The sequence below is a fragment of the Melanotaenia boesemani genome, chromosome 6 (assembly GCF_017639745.1).
Source record: "Melanotaenia boesemani isolate fMelBoe1 chromosome 6, fMelBoe1.pri, whole genome shotgun sequence".
NCBI lineage: Eukaryota > Metazoa > Chordata > Actinopteri > Atheriniformes > Melanotaeniidae > Melanotaenia > Melanotaenia boesemani.
Genome location: NC_055687.1, coordinates 553,258 through 565,585, shown reverse-complemented (window position 1 = coordinate 565,585; position 12,328 = coordinate 553,258). Strand labels below are relative to the sequence as shown.

General features: G+C 45.9%; 2 protein-coding genes across 3 annotated transcripts in view; one reads left to right on the top strand and one right to left on the bottom strand.

The window, feature by feature from the left end:
- The window catches only part of iqgap3 (IQ motif containing GTPase activating protein 3), a 43,637-nt gene extending 39,465 nt beyond the window's left edge, over nucleotides 1-4,172 (bottom strand). For both annotated transcript variants that reach the window (XM_041987709.1, XM_041987710.1), the window contains exons 1-3: nucleotides 3,947-4,172; nucleotides 1,154-1,241; nucleotides 924-1,080 (exon numbers count right to left, since the gene is read on the bottom strand). In XM_041987709.1, the coding sequence (XP_041843643.1) occupies nucleotides 924-1,080; nucleotides 1,154-1,241; nucleotides 3,947-3,974 (273 nt within the window). In that variant the 5' untranslated portion in view covers nucleotides 3,975-4,172. The remainder of the gene's footprint in view (nucleotides 1-923; nucleotides 1,081-1,153; nucleotides 1,242-3,946) is intronic.
- A 727-nt stretch (nucleotides 4,173-4,899) lies between these two features.
- LOC121641538 (tetratricopeptide repeat protein 24) overlaps nucleotides 4,900-12,328 on the top strand; it is a 35,858-nt gene continuing 28,429 nt past the window's right edge. Inside the window, exons 1-6 of the mRNA XM_041987741.1 lie at nucleotides 4,900-5,092; nucleotides 5,754-6,047; nucleotides 6,305-6,506; nucleotides 6,578-6,784; nucleotides 6,973-7,101; nucleotides 7,216-7,337. Coding sequence (XP_041843675.1) covers nucleotides 4,907-5,092; nucleotides 5,754-6,047; nucleotides 6,305-6,506; nucleotides 6,578-6,784; nucleotides 6,973-7,101; nucleotides 7,216-7,337 — 1,140 coding nt within the window. The 5' untranslated portion in view covers nucleotides 4,900-4,906. The remainder of the gene's footprint in view (nucleotides 5,093-5,753; nucleotides 6,048-6,304; nucleotides 6,507-6,577; nucleotides 6,785-6,972; nucleotides 7,102-7,215; nucleotides 7,338-12,328) is intronic.

The window sequence follows — 12,328 nt, the reverse complement described above, 5'->3', positions numbered from 1 at the left end:
AAAGATGTATAAACCGGTTAAACCAGACCGAAGTAAAGATGTATAAACCGGTTAAACCAGACCGAAGTAAAGATGTATAAACCGGTTAAACCAGACCGAAGTAAAGATGTATAAACCGGTTAAACCAGACCGAAGTAAAGATGTATAAACCGGTTAAACCAGACCGAAGTAAAGATGTATAAACCGGTTAAACCAGACCGAAGTAAAGATGTATAAACCGGTTAAACCAGACCGAAGTAAAGATGTATAAACCGGTTACACCAGACCGAAGTAAAGATGTATAAACCAGTTAAACGAGACCGATGTAAAGATGTATAAACCGGTTAAACCAGGCCGATGCAAAGCTATGTCCACATGGCACCGAATCCGGTTCAGGTGTGAAAATGGTGGCAAAAACTAGTAGAAAGGCTTCAACATCCCCACGACACCGCTGTAGCACATACTACAGGCTGTGGGGGCGCTAGAGAGTAACACTCCAAAGCTAGAGAAAACAACGCATGTGCAGATAAAGACTCACTGCGTGTTGCAGGAAGTTCACATCGGAAGCAAAGAAGAGAATATAGCTGAGGATTTACTGCAAAGCAAAAGAGACATATTTCTTTGGACTTATAAAGAAGTTGAGCTTCTTCAAAAAATGCTGGACTATAAAGCATAAAAATCTCGAGGAAGGTGGATGGGAAATCGGCGTGTGTTTGTCACATTGACGTCATATCCTCGAGTTGTGCAGCTGCGACGTACGCACAGTACCGCAGACGGTAGATGACTCAAACCGATCCACCTTCGTACCTGGTTTCAGACATGGCCGGTTCCATGGAGGCTAATCCCTGTTTCGTGGGGATGAAAGGGTGGTTTGCTAAAATACTCTAGCAGTTTTGCTGAAATCCGGCGTTGTGGGGATGTCCCCTAAAGCTGTATAAACCGACCTGGTATCGAAGCAGGTCAGGGTCATAAATCTTCTTCAGGGGGACAGCATGTGGAGCAAAGTGATGACCCAGTTTGGCGAGGATGACACCGTTCCTCAGCGCCTCCTCCAATTCAGTGGGAGCAGGAAGCTCCTCCCCCAGACACGCCTCCATCCACCTGAATATGAAACAGATTCTTTCAGCAGGTTAGGAATCGGCACAGGAACCCTGATCTGGTTCTGGTTACTGACCTCTTGGCCTCCTCTAACCTGCACAGGTACTGATAGGCCACATTCTGGATCCTCTGTTCGTCCATCTGCTCTGCCGTGAGACGCTCACCTGTAACATCAGCATACCTGTTCGTCAGGCCACACGTCAACCTGTGTGATGCTATCATGTCGATCTCTGAGAAAAATCGTTGAGGAATTTCTCCTACACTTTGCTGGTCCAAAATGAGGTCCAACCCAGTACTAGAAGGTGGACCTGATGGAGTTTTTTTAATGGCAGATTAATCATTTTATTTCCCCTAAAACTTAATATTGCCCCGTTTCCACCTGCAGGTCTGGGTTGGTTTGGTTCAGGCCTGATCCCTGTAGGGGTTCCACGGCAGCCATACCTTTACCTGGCAAGAATCGTATCATCAACATAGCAATAGATGATATTGCTAACAGTGTGGCGTCATAGGGGTGCAACACCTTCCTTAAATTAAAATGCGGTGACCCAGAACCACGGGTGGGTCCAGCAGGTCGCCTTCTTCTTTCACAGGAGAAACTCAAACATTTAGAATATGGTGCAAACTTCATTTAATTCAGGAATTAGATTTATAAATGTAAACTAAAGTAATATATAGACCCATTACATTTCCAGCATTTATTTGTTATAATTCTGATGATTCTGGTTTACAGCTGATGAAAAACCCAAAAATCTAAATCTCAGAAATGAGAACATAGTAAAAAGGTTCAGTTCTACACGCTGATCAGCTGATCCATCCAAACACCTGCAGAGGCCTCCTGAGCATCTAGATGGTCTCAGTCTGTTCCAGTAGAGTCCAGCATCATGGGGAAGGCTGCTGACCTGACAGCTGGACAGAAACCATCACCTCCCTCCACCAGGAGGAAAAGCCTCAGCAGGCGGCTGCAGAAGAAGCTGGATGATCAAAGTGCTGCATCAAAGCTCATCAAGAAGAAGCTGAGAGGAAGGAGAAGCTGGAACAAGCAGCAGGATGGAGCAGCTGGAGAGGACGGTCAGGAAAAGCTTCACCAGGACTGGACTGAGGCTGGAGTTAGAGCTTCCAGAGCCGCCACACAGACGGATCCTGGACCTGGACTCCATGTCGTAGTCCTCTAGTCCAGCCGCTCCTGAACACAATGGCAGAAGCGTCTCACCTGGACTAAAGAAACCAGGACCTGGTCTGTGAGCAGTGGTCCAAAGGGCTCTTTTCAGATGAGCAGATTCTGCATCTCGTGTGGAAATCCAGGTCCCAGAGTCTGGAGGAAGACTGGAGAGGTAACAATCCAAGACCCTTAAAGTTTCCACAGTCGGAACAAGAACCAGAACCTGGTTCAGTGACCAAGGATTACTGGACTGGCCAGCAGACTCTCCAGACCTGGACCCCGTAGAAACTCTATGCAGTGTTGCCAAGAGGAAGATGAGACACATGAGATGGAGCGAAGAGCTGAAGGGTTGAAGCATCCTGGTCTTCCATTTAGAGATGTGACGTTCATGAATGAATCGATTCTATTGAACGGCTCTTTTAAATGAACGATGGAAACCGAGTCACAGCTGTGAGCAGTTCTTTTTATATACAAATTTCCCACTGCCTTCATCACGTGTGTGAAGTCTGATGTCCAACACGCTCCGTTCATGTGGAGCATCGAAGGACAGAGAACTGTTCAGAAACAAATACTGTGAGTTCTGTCCAAAACATTTAGTAGAATTTGCACTGGCTGCTCAGGTCTATCCTTTGTCATCTATATTTTCCCTATAATTTTTAATCGTGTACAGCAGATTTTATACAGGAACATATTATGATTGTTTATATTCATATATTGTGAAACTTTGTAAGATATTGTAAGAATGAGCTGGTCTTTTGAATGGCTTTTTGGAAGAAATGGATCCTGAAGATCCGGCTCCTTTCAAGGAGCCATAAATCCCAAATCTGCTTCCATTCCACCCAGCAGGACCACGGGTGGGTAACATCCACGCCACGCCGCATGGAGGCAGTAATCCATGCAGCTCACACCAAGACCTGGATTCATATGCAGGACTAGACTCTTCACATGGTCACAGTTCTGGATCCAGTTTCCTTTTTACTGATTTCATGTCATATTTTAACTTTCTGAGATTTAGGTTTTTGGGTTTTCATCAGCTATAAAGACATAATTATCAACATTATATCAAATAAATGCTGGAAATATTTCACTGTGCATGTAATGAAACATATTAGTTTGCCCTTTTTAAAATAAATTACGTTTTGCACAATATTCTAGTTTTTTAGTTTCACCGGCGCAACAATAAACCCACTGCTATTTAAACATGGAGCTACTCCTGCTTCATCGTATTTCTGTCATTTATGCAAACATCATGCACGCCTGCATGCAAACAGTCTTTTTTATCAACTGAGCAGCTCGAGTCATCTTTAAAATTCGAGTAAAATATCCTATAAAGAGGAAAACTGCTAATATTGACGTTTCTGATCTGCTTAACAAGCGTCTAACAGCTCTGTTCGTGATTCTGACGGTAAACCACCCATCCTTGCTGTTGGAGATAATCAAGACGCCATGAAGCAGGACTAGCATAGGCGTGTTTTCCTCACGAGTAGGAATGATAAAACAGGAATAAACTGACTTTTTCTCACCTATAGGGATGATAAAACAGGAATAAACTGACTTTTTCTCACCTATAGGGATGATAAAACAGGAATAAACTGACTTTTTCTCACCTATAGGGATGATAAAACAGGAATAAACTGACTTTTTCCTCACCTATAGGAATGATAAAACAGGAATAAACTGACTTTCTGACCATCAGGGTTTGTAACTTACAGGAACTCTGTGCTGCTGAATCCACCATGATGGCTATCAGCTCCGTTTCGTCGTCCTCTGACTAATTAATAATCGTTTCTTTTCCTTCTTTCTGAATGTATGCCCAAAAAATGTCCCAAAAAATCCGGTTCGCGTCAGACATGTAAGGAAGAAAAACCAGGTTTTGGTGGGAGCTCGCGTATTCCAACCGTCCTCCGCTCCTGTTTCCTGTCTGAGGTTGAAAAGACCCGCCGCTCCCTGATTGGCTGATTCGTCAACCCCCTCTGTTATTGGCCAGAACCTTCTCGCATTGCAGTGTGGTCCTGGTAGTTTTTCGTTCGTAGAGCGAAAATAAAGTTTGTCATCGCTTAGTTTTAAGCTTAATCGTTGTAACAGAAACCCACCTAAAACCTGTTATTTTATTATTCAACCTTTTTCTTAATCTTTTTTATTAGTTCAGCTCTTTCTCGTGAGCGCTTCCGCGTTACCATAGCAACCCAGTTAAACTTAAGGAGCTAATAAAATGTTAGCTAGTTGTTTTGCTGGTTAAAATGCTGCCTTCAGGTACTCGAAGCTTTGAGTCGTGAGTGCTTCAGTGGATAAATTAACTGTATGAGACTACAGGCATGTTTTAATAACAGTTATTGTCGTTTTCTGTGTCTGACATTTTATTCTTATTTTACTAATTGAAGCAGATCAATTATTTGATCAGTTGTAATCAGACTGGATTTTTAAGCATAAAATTCAGTCTGACTCCATGACTGAAGGTTTGTTTATTTTTCTCATTTGAGTTTGTCTTTTCTCAAACACTTGAGGACGTTTTTATAACCTGACACCTGGAGCATTGTCATAGAGCGCTGAGGTCAATAAGAAACCCGATCAGATTGTAATAATCCTCGAGGAGGAGGTGAACAGAACATGTTTGTTCTTCTCTGTTTCTTCAGACTCCATCCAGGTGACTTTTCCTGCTGCAGGTGAAATATGGCGTCTGATGCTTCTCCTTCAGGTGATGAGGAGGTGAAAGGGAAGAAAAGGAGCAGGAGCAAGGTGCAGAGGAAGATGGTGGACATTGAGGAGTTAACATCAGCTGGTCACAAAGCTTTGCAGGATGGCCGACCACAGGATGCACTCATCTGCTTCAAAGATGCTCTGAAGACCGCAGGACAGGTGGGACAAGATGGTCAGAGGTAACTGACATGTGAGAGGGACAGGTAGGACAAGAATGTCAGAGGTTACCGACAGGTAAGAGGGACAGGTAGGACGAGAATGTCAGAGGTTACCGACAGGTAAGAGGGACCGGTAGGACGAGAATGTCAGAGGTTACCGACAGGTAAGAGGGACAGGTAGGACGAGAATGTCAGAGGTTACCGACAGGTAAGAGGGACCGGTAGGACGAGAATGTCAGAGGTTACCGACAGGTAAGAGGGACAGGTAGGACGAGAATGTCAGAGGTCACCGACAGGTAAGAGGGACAGGTAGGACGAGAATGTCAGAGGTTACCGACAGGTAAGAGGGACCGGTAGGACGAGAATGTCAGAGGTTACCGACAGGTAAGAGGGACAGGTAGGACGAGAATGTCAGAGGTCACCGACAGGTAAGAGGGACAGGTAGGACGAGAATGTCAGAGGTCACCGACAGGTAAGAGGGACAGGTAGGACGAGAATGTCAGAGGTTACCGACAGGTAAGAGGGACAGGTAGGACGAGAATGTCAGAGGTTACCGACAGGTGAGAGGGACAGGTAGGACGAGAATGTCAGAGGTTACCGACAGGTGAGAGGGACGTAAGCTTGTAGATGATATAATTCCCAGCATGCTTTGCTGTCCTCAGCTGCAGGACTCCCGGGTCTTCCGGGCATGTTCCTTTAACCTTGGAGCAGCCTATGTTGAGGCAGGCCGACCCCAGAAAGGACTGGACCTCCTGCATCAGGCTCAGCCTGGTCCAAAGGCAGACCGGCTCCCAGACCTCCAGTTTAACCTGGCACTGGCCCACAAGGCACTGGGTCAAAACCAAGAGGCGGCCGCTTACTTCCTACAGGCCGCTCAGCTGTACAGGTCCCAAGGAGACGGAGGCAATGAGGGGGATACCTGCATGGAGATGAGCCGCTGCTATAGCAGGACTCAGGTGAGAACCAGAACCCAGACCTGATTCAGGATCTAAACCAGAACCAAAAACTGATGCTACACCTGATTCATGACTCAACTAAAATTTAAACTTGCTGACATACATCTGTTGTGTGCCAAGTTGAAAGTATTTCAGATCTAACCGATGTGTCATGTAGAAGGTGTTCCAGGTCTGACAGGCGTTTCAGGTCTAACAGGTGTGTCATGTAGAAGGTGTTTCAGGTCTGACAGGGGTATCAGGTGTTCTATGTTCTTCAGGACTGGTCTCTGGCTGTTCAGGGATTCCAGCGAGCAGCAGAAAGTTACCGGGTGGCAGCCATGTTGGATTCAGCAGCTACTGCCTTGAAAGAAGCAGGAATTCACATGATCCAATCAGACCAGTTTAGCCATGATGACATCAAAGGCGTGTTGGCAGAGTGTCTGAGTTTGATGGACAGCACGACTGACCTGAGAATGCTGGGTAATTACGACAGTTGACTGATTTATTGATTAATCACTAAATCAGCTGTTAACCCCCTGTATGTCATACAGGAGAACTGTACCTGTCAGTGGGAGTGTCTTATTGCCAGCTCAGGTGTTTCCAGGAGGCGAGGCTGTGTTTCCAACAGGCTCTGGGTCCAGCAGCTCACTGCCCCCCCCTGCTGGCCAAAGTATTGCACAACTTGGGAGCGGCCCTGAACTCTCTTGGTCAGTTTACACCTGCTGTGGGTTACCACAGGCTGGCTGCTGGACTCTACGGTGAGACAACACACCTGTCCCCCGTCACCTGCCTGTCACCTGTCTGTCATCAGAGAATATTGATAACTGAACTGATCAATAGAGACAGACGCTCTGTCTCTATTGATCAGCTTTTTGTCCTTCTGTATTGTTTTGTATAAGGACAGAACATTGAACGTCCAGCGTGATGTTTCAGGTGTGTTCTGCAGGTTCTCTCGGTTGCCGTGGGGACCAGGCTCGGTGTTTCAGTAACCTGGCTTTTGCCTGCAGTCAGCTGGGTGATGAAGAGGAGGCAGCAGAGAGCTTCATCCTCGCTCTGCAGGGATTCAGAGACACAGGTATCCATTTCTGTTTTTGTAAACTGAGTCATGTACCTGTCTGCAGAGGTCAGGTGTTTTTACCTGTGTGTGTGTGTGTGCGTGGGTTGTGTGTGTGTGTGTGTGTGTGTGCAGCAGACTACGAGGCCCAGGTTCAGGTGTGTGAGTCGTTGGCTGAGTGTTATCTGAGGCAGAAGAAGCAGAAGAAAGCTGTTCAGCTCTACAAACAGGCTCTAAGCACCCTGTCTTATTGTCAGGTAACACACCTGTAACACCAGCATGTCAGAAGCTGTGGAGATCACATGACAGTTTGGAATTCATGTCATCATTTTTATCCAGACATCACTTTCATCTGTGATAAAACGTTGATGTCAGCTCACCACCTGTCTTTGTTTTCTACCGTGTCCTGTCCAGCACGGTGGCGGAAGAATGATGGTCTGGCTGCTGTGTTGTACTGAACAAATCTGCTTTGCCAAGAGGACCTTTATGGTTATAAGGCTCCTCTTGATGATCTGATTTATTGAATTTTTATAATGTTTTTTTATCATATTTATTTCATTTGAATTAATGGAATTTATGTAATCTTGCTGGACCTGACTGGAGGGACAGAAAAAGAAGAGTAATGGAGAGAAGTAAAGAGGAAAGTAGAAGAAAGGAAGGGGAAACAAAGATCCAGCAGATAGAAGCAACGAGCTTCAGTCCAACCTAACAGCAGACAAGCAGCTGCTACACCTGTACAGAAACACAACAGAGAATTTCCTACAGCTTTTACAGGTAAACTAAGCAGACAATCATCAGGAGTTCCTAAAAAATAACCAAGACAGCAACAACAACATGTATCACAACAACAACCAAAGAACCAGAAACACACACACCTGAACCAAAGCATCTCTTAGTGGATAAACACACTGGACACCTCAGTGCTGAGTCAGCATGCAGAGGATGAGAATATGGCAAGCCAGAAGGGCCAGAATTTACCACTCTATTTGTGCATTTGTAATAAAGATTGCACAAAAGACGCTATTTTCTAAAGCTTCGGTATACAGCGAAAAAAAGCGACGTTCTCTGTGGTTAAACAATGCTTTTTGCTGCGTTCAATGAACCCGCGTAAAAAGTGCCTTTTTGTTGTTTTATAATTATCCCAGCCCCTTTGTTGTACAGCCAGTAAAACTGAATCATGATCATCCAATCAGTAAAGAATAAGAGCAGACCCTCCAGGTCATCACTGACCTCTGCTGAAGGATTGTCTGCCTGGTGTTTGCTTGTATGCTTCCATCTCCAGCCCGTCTGCAGACTGATGAGGACCAGGATGGTTGGAAAGCCGGCTTGTGACCTAACAACTTACTTTCCTGACTTTGGGATCAATACATTTTTTCATGTCTTATTTTGCAGCTGTCTCATGAAACATTTCAGACTATGTCCTGCTGTCAACATTGTGTCCAAAGTCATGCACAGTCACGCTATGCCAAAGCTGATTTATTAGAAATCCCACGGCCACTTCAAGTAAAACTAATAGAAGCCATTTTAGTCACCAGAGGGCGCTCAGATCTCAGCTACAGCTGAATTAATTGATAACTCATTGTGTGAGTATGGTGGTGTGTGTGTGTGTGTGTGTGTGTGTGTGTGTGATAACAGTTATTATTTTGATATTACTACATATTTCAGAGTGCATACTTTACATTAACATTGAAATTAAACACAGCCTCATCTGGATTTCAACAAACTGGAAAAGAAGAAAAGAAAAAAACAGATAATGATAATAAGGTGACATGATGAACAAAGTTTAATAAACTACAAACACAGTTGCAAACATTTATAGTTTTGAAAAAAAAAGTGTAAACACATATAAATTATTAACATTTCACAAAGATTGTTGCTGTTCATGACTCACAGTCACCAAGAAAAGAAGATGACTCAGTAGTTCTAATCCAGGACGACCCTGTAATCTTCCCAAGTGTAACGAAAGGCAGGAACAGTCTCTGGCCAGTCTAGGATCAGTCCTGGATTGTTAACCCCACGGACACCGCCACCAGCAGGAGGTGTGTGTACGGATATACATAGATAATTTCACAGATAGTTTCTATATTATTAAATATAGACGCTATTGATTTAGTCTGTCTCATTGTAATGCACAGGTTGGTGCTCAGTGTGGTTTCAGACAATAATACATGTATGTCGACATCTGTGAACAAAGAGTTCTTATGGAATTTCTTTTTTTCTTTTTTCTCTTTTCTTTTTGAGAAAAATTATTTTTATCTGTTTTTGAATCTGTACTTGGCAGTGCAGCTGAATATGGCTGGAGATGGAAGCATACAAGCAAACACCAGGCAGACAATCCTTCAGCAGAGGTCAGTGATGACCTGGAGGGTCTGCTCTTATTCTTTACTGATTGGATGATCATGATTCAGTTTTACTGGCTGTACAACAAAGGGGCTGGGATAATTATAAAACAACAAAAAGGCACTTTTTACGCGGGTTCATTGAAACGCCACAAAAAGTGTTGTTTAATGACCACAGAGAACATAGTTTTTTTCACAGTTTACCAAAACTTTAGAAAACAGCGCATTTTACGCCATTTTTGCCACATAAAACAGCTCTTTTAATGCACTTTTCCTCCTGCCGTCTTCATTACAAATGTGCCAATAGAGTGGTGAATTTTGGCCCTTTTGACTTGCCATATAGGGAATGAGGAGGGATCAGAGATGAGTGTGATCCTGTAAATGTGACCACGCCTCTACGGAGGCTAGGGTGGCCCAGAGGCCCGGGCCATCAGCAGCAATCCTGGAGCACCAACCCCATCCTTCCCCCACCCTCTCTCCTCCACCCACTCCAAACCCCACCTCTCACCTGTCACCCCCATCTATCCACCCCATGATCCCTCACTCACAGCTTCCCCTATGCCGTACCCACAAACACTTACTTTCACACACCCACATCACACTTAACATTCCCACCATGCCTTGTGGGAGACATCCCTGGTGGACCAGAGGATAGCGAGCCCCATTCCCCAGGAGGCCCCCCAGGGCAAGACAGGCTAGGAACATCCCCACCACAGGAAACCAACAAGGACCTGCAGCCAGATGGCAGCCCCCACCAATATCCAACCCCCAAAGCAACAAGTATGCACTCTGAACGAGCCCACTAAATGATGGAGCCAATCACAGGGGACCAGAGGGAATGAGATTCAGCTAAATAGTTCTTTGAGGAGGCAGACATTGTCTCACTACTGATGTGGTCAACTAAGAGATTCCTAAACTGCTGAATACACAGATTATTTTTGGTTTTCCAGTTCACAAGGATAGTTTTCTTTGCGATGCATAATGCTGTGCATATCATGTGTGCAGAGTTAATTGCCATATTAATGTCACCCAAGTCACCTAGTAGACATAGTTCGGGGATTGTAGGAATATTACATTTAAACCACGTTGACATGTCCACACATACCTGAAGCCAGAACCTGCGGACAGGTGTGCAGGACCACAAGGCATGGAGGTAGTTGTCAGGTGTGTTTTCATTGCAGTGTGTGCAGATGTTTGATTGTGACAGACCCATTCTGAACATCCTTTGTCCTGTATAATGAGTTCTATGCAGAATTTTGAATTGTATTAGTTGCATATTTGAATTCTTAGTAATTTTAAAGGTGTTTAAACATATTTGGGACCATTTATCTTTATTAAAGTTACTGGGTAAGTCAGCTTCCCATTTTGAAGTTGGAAGACAGATTGTGTCTTCTAGTTTAGATAATAATCTATATGTTTTTGATAATAGCTTTGATGTTCCATCCATCCATCCATCCATACATACATTTTCTGCCGCTTATCCGGAGTCGGGTTGCAGGGGCAGCTGCCTAAGCAGGGAAACCCAGACTTCCCTCTCCCCGGTCACATTCACCAGCTCATCCGGGGGGATCCCGAGGCGTTCCCAGGCCAGCCGAGAGATGTAGTCCATCCAGCGTGTCCTAGGTCTTCCCCGGGGCCTCTTTCCGGTGGGACGTGCCTGGAACACCTCACCAGTCACTCCAGTGAGAACTGAAGATCACGGCCTGACGAAGCCAATAGAACCACATCATCCGCAAAGAGCAGAGACCCAATCCTGAGGCCACCGAACCGGATCCCCTCAACACCTCGGCTAGAAATTCTGTCCATAAAAGTTATGAACAGAATTGGTGACAAAGGGCAGCCTTGGCGGAGTCCAACCCGCACTGGAAACAATTCTAATTTACTGCCGGCAATGTGGACCAAGCTCTGGCACCGGTCGTACAGGGACCAGACAGCTCGTACAAGCGGGTTCGGCACTCCATACTCCAGGAGTACTCCCCACAGGAGTCCCTGGGGAACACGGTCGAATGCCTTCTCCAAGTCCACAAAGCACTTGAAGATTAGTTGGGCAAACTCCCATGCCCCCTCAAAGACCCTGAAGAGGGTGTAGAGCTGGTCCACTGTTCCATGACCGGGATGAAAACCACACTGCTCCTCCTCAATCCGTGGTTCACCTATCCAACGGGCCCTCCTCTCCAGCACCCCTGAATAGACCTTACCGCGTAGGCTGAGGAGTGTGATCCCCCTGTAGTTGGAGCACACACTCCGGTCCCCCTTTTTGAAGAGGGGGACCACCACCCCAGTCTGCCAGTCCAGGGGAACTGTCCCCCATAGGCGGGTCAGCCAAGACAGCCCTACAGCATCTAGAGCCTAGGAACTCTGGGCGGACCTCATCCACCCCTGGGCCCTTGCCATCAAAGAGCTTTTTAACCACCTCAACCCCAGAGATAGGAGAGCCAGCACCAGCTACCCTAGACTCTGCTTCCTCATCAGAAGATGTGTTGGTGGGATTGAGAAGGTCTTCGAAGTATTCCCTCCACCGCCTCACAATGTCCTGAGACGAGGTCAGCAGACCCCATCCCCACTGTACACAGTGTTGACGGAGCACCGCTTTCCCCTCCTGAGCCGCTGGATGGTTGACCTGAATCTCCTCAAAGCCATCCGGAAGTCATTCTCCATGGCCTCTCCAAACTCCTCCCATGCCCGAGTTTTTGCCTTAGCGACCACTGAAGCTGCACTCCGCTTAGCCCGCCGATACCCATCAGCTGCCTCTGGAGTCCCACGGGCCAAAAAGGCCTTATAGGACTTCTTCTCCAGCTTGACGGCTGTCATGGTCCGCACCTCTCCTCCTTCCACCTGACCATATTTGGAGAATGAAGCATCTCCGCCAACAGAACGGCGCAGCTGAATGACATTGGGCCGATGACTCC